The 6,619-nt window shown below is 40.3% G+C and overlaps 2 protein-coding genes across 3 annotated transcripts in view; both read left to right on the top strand.

Moving 5' to 3' along the window:
* Nucleotides 1-6,619, top strand: part of LOC117761837 (olfactory receptor class A-like protein 4) — a 946,130-nt gene that overhangs the window by 480,719 nt on the left and 458,792 nt on the right. The gene's annotated exons all lie outside the window — the stretch shown is intronic.
* Nucleotides 2,554-6,280, top strand: LOC117761836 (methylosome protein 50-like). 2 transcript variants are annotated; one of them, XM_034586117.1, is made up of 10 exons: nucleotides 2,554-2,951; nucleotides 3,234-3,419; nucleotides 3,515-3,656; nucleotides 4,004-4,053; nucleotides 4,561-4,631; nucleotides 4,987-5,044; nucleotides 5,293-5,364; nucleotides 5,448-5,556; nucleotides 5,651-5,719; nucleotides 5,806-6,280. In XM_034586117.1, exons 1-10 carry the CDS (start codon nucleotides 2,843-2,845, stop codon nucleotides 5,951-5,953), a joined length of 1,014 nt encoding a protein of 337 aa, XP_034442008.1. In that variant the 5' UTR covers nucleotides 2,554-2,842; the 3' UTR covers nucleotides 5,954-6,280. The 2 variants fall into 2 exon arrangements, with proteins under 2 accessions (XP_034442008.1, XP_034442007.1); XM_034586116.1 differs by having other exon boundaries at nucleotides 5,287-5,364.

Below are 6,619 nucleotides of genomic sequence, written 5' to 3'. Positions count from 1 at the left end.
CTGCGTGTCTGTTGAATGTGAGGTTTGTTTTTGATAAGCAGGTTTCAAAATAGTGACGATCTCAATGTTTATAAGGTATATTCACGCCACAGTTTCGAGATCAAAAATAACGATGTCGCTGAAAACACAGTGAGTGAAACGCACTTCCGGTTAATTGATTTTAATTTGACTGTCTACCATTGTGAGGAAGAAGAGGAGAAAAGAAGAAACAGTCTAGACTACGTTACAAAACAGATTCTCACTGATGTTATGGTTCCTGTTGGTTTTACTGAAAAGTGTGTAAGATTTAGATGAAAGGGATCTAATGGCAAGATAAATCATGTTACTGGGCTGCCAGACAGTCACCATTACTGCCTCTATGTCTATCTTTATTTTATTTTAGATTTTTTATATACCTCTAGTTTTAGATTTTAAGTTTAATTATTGTACTTTTTTCAAATACACTTACATCTATCTATCTATCTATCTATCTGTCTGTCTGTCTATCTATCTATCTATCTATCTATCTATCTATCTATCTATCTATCTATCTATCTATCTATCTATCTGTCTGTCTGTCTGTCTGTTTGTCTATCTATCTATCTATCTATCTATCTATCTATTATAAAATAATCCTAGTTTTGTTCTCACTAGTGTGTAATCATCTAAATTGTAGAATGGGCCCTTTATCCGGAGGCCTCCATGTTTTTTAAAGTAGCCCAGGCTAGAAAATACTAAACACCATTTGAGTTTTTATGAAAACTGAAGGCTACCACAGGTTCTCTGTCATGTTTGGGAGGAGAGGTTGAGGTGAAGGGGATTCAGCTGCAACATGCAACTTTACCCCTAGGTGTCACTAAATCCTACACACTGAACTTTTAAGGGAATAACAGAGTTAGCTGTGTTAAACTGGACGAAAGCATTAAAATATCAATGACAGTTGGCAGGGCAGAAGATGGTGACTTGAATTTTAGGGATTTCACCAGATAGGAAAGAAGAGATCACTTAAAAAAATCAAAGGGGAAAAAAATCCTTTAATTATTTAGTCCACCCTTGTTAAGATTCAAAGTTGCCACTCCTAAAGTTTCCAGCAGGTTATACCACATTTCTGAGATATGACCAACTGTATTAATGATAATAATCATGAAGCATAGAGTTTAGTTTATGAACAAGTGTCACAGCACAACAATAAAAGGAGGTGACCTGATGGTCAGGAAAATGTAGGTCAAGCAAGGTATACAGAGTTGTACTCATTTCTACACGAAAAATAACATGATAGTATTCAGTATGTTTAACTGTTTAAGCAGCATAAACACTATGTCCAGAGGACAAGCTGATTTGGAGGAAAAATAAACTATACTTGGAAAGGTGTCTGAATCTGATACTATCTGATGTTCCCATCCTTCCATTATCTATATAACTTATTGCAGGGAGCTGGTGCCAATTCCATCTGACATTGGGAGAGAGGTGGGGTACACCCTGGACAGGTCACCAGCATATCGCATGGCTAACAAACAGACACAAACAACCTTTCACACACACATTCACACCAATTTAGAGTCTCCAGTTAGCCTAAGCTGCATGTCTTTGGACTGTGGGAGGAAGGTGTTGTACCCAGAGAACATGCAAACTCCACACAGAATCCTGAACCACCATGAAAGCCTGTTTCCTTTGCTGCAAACCATAATATTTGTTTACACACCCCGTCAGCAGAGCAAGCTGAACAAGCTGAGAGCCAAAATATACTGGAATGGGTGAGAGACACTTCATTTCAGCTAAGAAGGAGCTCTGTAGTAGTTACACAAATAGAAAATCAATAGGTTCACAACATAAAATCACTGACGACAGGCCGGAGAAAGCAAATTAGGAGACATATGGACACAGGGGAGTCTTTATTGTTATCATGGTGTGAGGCAGCAGTTGACACGATGGAAATGAGTCAAATTACCTTTTAGTGTTATTTAGGAGTGTCATGCTTCAGTCTCATGCATCATTTGTACAAATAAGGTGTTAATCCGAAAATCCGTTTTTTCATGCAGTGTGTCGCAACAATTTGCTTTTTCATTTAAATATGGTTACACATTTCTGTCCTCACATTTTCATGTCCTGTGTTGGATTGAGTCTGTGTTTTATGTTTTGCATGTGTTCTCCATGATAGAATCAAATCAAATAAATCAAATTAAATAATTAGCCTAATTAAAACCTGTGGATCAAAGCATTATCATATTATATAGACAATAGTGTCATTGCAGTCCTCACGGTAGACAGGATACGGTTAATAAGATATATAAATGAAACTGTACAGATTTAATATATTGTTTTGATCACAACTGCATAAAAGCTCACAGAGAATTTCAGGGCAATGCAATTATGGATGCATTAATAACTTATACACAAACATGTGCAATCACTTATACATACACATTCCATACTGTTAAAGTTGTCACTAGATTTACATCCTCAAATGCCACAATGCACCTTGAATGAATATGGTTTTAATATTGCATTGTATTGTACTTGTGGGTGGCGCTAATGCCCCCTTTTCCATATAAGTTGGACAAAAAAGACGAAGAAGAAGAGAAAGACCCGGAACAGGAAGTGCATGTTCACCGGTCCCATGTGTGGCTGTTCACTTGTTCATTCATTTGTTTTTCCAAGCGGCAACTTTAGCAGTAATTTAAACTTATCTTCCTCATCAACATCGGTGTGTTTTAGCGAGACGATCAGTTCGATTCGCTCTGAAACTCACCGGAGACGGAAACTGAGCTGCTTCCTCTAAAGGAAACATTGGCGCTAGTTAGCTGACGCAGGACTCGCGCTCAAGTTGTTTGCCCAATCACAACAAGTGCAGTTCGGTATCTGGATGAAAAGTGCTGTGGACACAAGCATGGTGAAGGAGAACCGGTGGAACATCCCCCCTAACGCCCCAGCGTGCATGGAGAAGCATCTGTGCGCGGCGGAGTACCGAGCAGGTAGGCTAACAACAGGGCTGAAGGCTAGACAGGTAAACACGTGGTGACGCGGTTAGTGTCACTGTTTACTGACCTGCACGGATCTGATGCTACATTCAAACAACGTGCAACGGAAGAAAAGGCTGCATGTAGTTTTATTGCTGAAGCCGGAGCACATGCATCAGCTCAGCAAGGCTCCTTACTGTAGTGCATGTGGCTGGATGAACAGTAAACGTGTCAAATAAATAGTTTTTTTGCTGATTTAAATGTGTTGTTTTCCTCCCTGGTCCTCTTTCCTTTCAGATGGCAGCCTGCTGCTTGGTGCCTCCAGCCTCTCTGGCAGGAGCTGGCAGGGATCAGTGTGGATCTACAGTGACCCCGAGAAGGCCCCCAACGAGGGGTTCTGCAAAGCTGGTGTGCAGACTGAGGCTGGGGTCACGGATGTCAAGTGGGTGACGGAGAAGGGTGTTGTTGTTGCATCGGACTCAGGTGAGAGGCCCTTTCACAGCGGTTCTACTGTGTGAATCCAGCGTTTGGCCCGACTCAGACTTTACACGGCTGACTGGACTTGTTTCCCTTTGCAGGTGCCTTGGAGCTGTGGGAGCTGGCGGAGGACGAGGGTCTGCTCGTGAATCGCTTCACCAAACATGAGCACGATGACATTGTCACCACTGTCAGTCCCATAACTGGAGCGAACAGCGTTGTCACTGGCAGCATGGACTGCAGGTTAGCCAGTGAAAGTGACTCCTGAATGAAGCTGTTGATTATTTTTGATGTGGCCAATGTGCATTGGTTAGGGACCTATATTTCTGTAGTTTCTCAAGAAATAATGTCTGGATCTTGATGTAAAAAAAAACAAAAAAACAGACTTATTTATTTAGCTATCTTTGAGTTTGTGTAGATTTGTTCAGATAATTAGGTAATACTTTATTTTCAAACATAAGAGCAGGACCACGTGTCTAGGATTGTTGGATCTTGCTGGACGTGCGCTCTCTGAACGAGTAACATTGTAGTTACATTGTTTTCATCCCACTCTCACCTCAGTGCATCCTCTTTCATTTTCCTTTCTACAGAATCAAAGTATGGGATCTCAGTCAGGAGACAGTTGTTACCACCTACAATGGTAAGAGAATATCTCCAAAATATTAATATTTTATTTTTTACCAAAATATATACATCCAAAATTGTATGGATTTAACAGATTTGCATAGATAAATTGACTAAAATAATGTTAAATATATAACCTCTTTAAAAATGAATATGCCCTTTGTTAATTTGCAGGATACCTTTCTTTTCTTTTTGTAACTTGCTAAAATTGCTTCATGGCCTTTTTGACATTTTTCATTTTCTCAAACTATTGCACTTAGTTAGATTAAGAGAATACAAGATGCAGGCACACAAGTCCTATAACAACCAGTTTGTGTATGCATCTCAATGGAGTTTAAAATGTTGTATTATTTAAATACTTTTGAAGTGGTATATAGTTTTGATAAAGTACACTAAATTCTGTGGCTATTTACAAAGCTTATTGCATAATAAATGTGGTTTTGACCTTTCAGCAGTAACAAAAGACTCAATAAAAGATGATAAAGTCAATAATTCAATCTGTGTCTTTATCTATTTCCTTTAGTTCACACAGAGCCGGTCAGATGTGTCGCCTGCAGTCCCACAGACGAGTCTCTCTTCATCTCCTGTGGTCAAGTAAGATTCTGATCGAACACTGAATTGGGATCAAGTTTGGAAATGACTTTCATTGTGCATTTGCAAATGACTATTGCTGGGCAGCTATTATTTTGAAACCATGGTTTCTTTTATAGGGTCAAATAACTTTAAGGCTCTGTACTGTATACCCTGCTCCTTTTTATATTTAACTGTCTTTACTTGTCAGAGTTGTGAACCTTTTTGGTTGGTCTATTGTATATAAATATTCAAGCATGAAAAAGATTGATGGGATTTTTAATGTTGTATCTCAACAGCAGTAATAAAAATGGATTTACTGTGAAGAAGCAGCTTGAGAAAACTATACGATTATACCTTGTTATCCTCCTTCCCTCAGGATGGACGTGTGCTGATGTGGGACCGGAGGAAGCCAGACAAACCTGCATCAAAAATCGGTGAGCAGCTCGTCTCAGACATTTTTCCAGGTTGTTGAGTTTGGGAATTATGTTGCCACAACAGAAGCTTGTATCAGTGACTGTTAATCAGTCTCAAGAAGCTTCTCTGGTGGTTTATCTGGTTGATTTTAACTCACCTTAATTCAACCATAATATAATACTCTGTCTGGATAATTTCATTGTTACATTACACCATGTCAAGATATGATTCTGATAATACATCTTCCATTGCTTTCTTTAAGTCACAGAGGGAGACACCCCCACCTGCGCCCCCACCATTGTAGTTTGGCACCCCCACCACAGAAGCACCATTGCTTTTGGTAAGGCTCAGCAGGAGATCACTGGTTGAGAGAAACATTAAAGTATCAGTCCCTGCATTTTCATCATGTTTATTGTGCCTTAGGTGATGAACTGGGTAGAGTGACGCTGAAGGATTTCCAGGGAACACAACCGGCGCGGGTAGAGAACATTCACAGCCGCAGAATTAATGCTCTCGCCTTCTCCACACACAGGTCAATCTAAATTCTTCAAATATTTCGCACATTTTTCACAGTGATGATGTTGCAGTTCCTCTGCTAAACTGTATTTTTCCTTTTTATATTCCAGTGACCCCATGCTTGCCACAGTTAGTGATGACTGCTCCATTGCTGTTTTGAACTCTGACCTGCAAGAGATGTGAGTCTTTGCACTTGATCCTAAAATCTACCGATTTTCCTGTACCATTTTTAAATAAAGACTAATTGGACATTCTTCTGCTGTAGGCTGAGAGATCGGCGACACAAGGACTTTGCCAAAGGTGTGAGCTGGCGCCACGGTGGCTCCGACACCCTCACGACTGTGGGCTGGGATCATCTTGTGCTTCATCACACTGTGGTTCCTGCTCCCGAAGCTCCCAACCCCTCCTCTTAGACCCAGCACATGGTCACACACCCCGGAAGAGCACGATCGACACAGTCACTATACTCACCCCTATTTGTCAGGGGTGCATCGAAAAAGTTTAAAACTAACATGTCAGAGAGGAAAGATGGATTGAAGTGCTTCATTGTCATCCAGTACTCCAGATATGTGCACAATATTTAGCCTTGGTGCATTACCGCTCTTTTCTGTCATGGTCTCTGTCTCGCTCTCCATTTCTTTCATACTATATAGTATTTCATTCATGTTTAATTACACTTGAGTCAACCCATTTGTATTGCATAATTTTACATTAAAGGAAACTTGATGTTGTGACGGCAAGAAGTTTTTGGTTTCTTGGAATCTACTCTATATTGACAACCGCAAGACTGAACAAAGTGTTACTGGGTAGTACTGGGATGGAAAGTGTTAATGAGGCTATATAAACCATCAGCATATGCTCTATATTGTCTCAGTTCCAGAGAGTCTCCTGTAGCCCACCACTGGGTCATAAGAGGACATAAGTGTGTCAGTATGTTAATGTGTGACGAGAGTGGGTGGTAGGCTCAGAAGTTAACAGGATTACACGTGTGATTTGCTCAGTCAGTCGCAGGTAAGGTGTCTCATCTGTGGCGTGATGTCATTGACTGGATTTCAGTGTTGTCATCTTTCTCACATGGC

Source organism: Hippoglossus hippoglossus, chromosome 5 (assembly GCF_009819705.1).
Source record: "Hippoglossus hippoglossus isolate fHipHip1 chromosome 5, fHipHip1.pri, whole genome shotgun sequence".
NCBI classification, from domain to species: domain Eukaryota; kingdom Metazoa; phylum Chordata; class Actinopteri; order Pleuronectiformes; family Pleuronectidae; genus Hippoglossus; species Hippoglossus hippoglossus.
Note: the sequence above shows the minus strand (reverse complement) of the source record. Positions and strands in the feature narration are given on the sequence as shown.

What these genes read in the sequence shown, in the direction of transcription:
- LOC117761836 (XM_034586116.1), top strand. Translation starts at nt 2,843, where the DNA reads ATGAAAAGTGCTGTGGACACAAGCATGGTGAAGGAGAACCGGTGGAAC. An exon ending in CGCGGCGGAGTACCGAGCAG is followed by an intron (nt 2,952 to 3,233) that starts GTAGGCTAACAA and finishes CTTTCCTTTCAG; the next exon opens with ATGGCAGCCTGCTGCTTGGT. An exon ending in ACTGGCAGCATGGACTGCAG is followed by an intron (nt 3,657 to 4,003) that starts GTTAGCCAGTGA and finishes TCCTTTCTACAG; the next exon opens with AATCAAAGTATGGGATCTCA.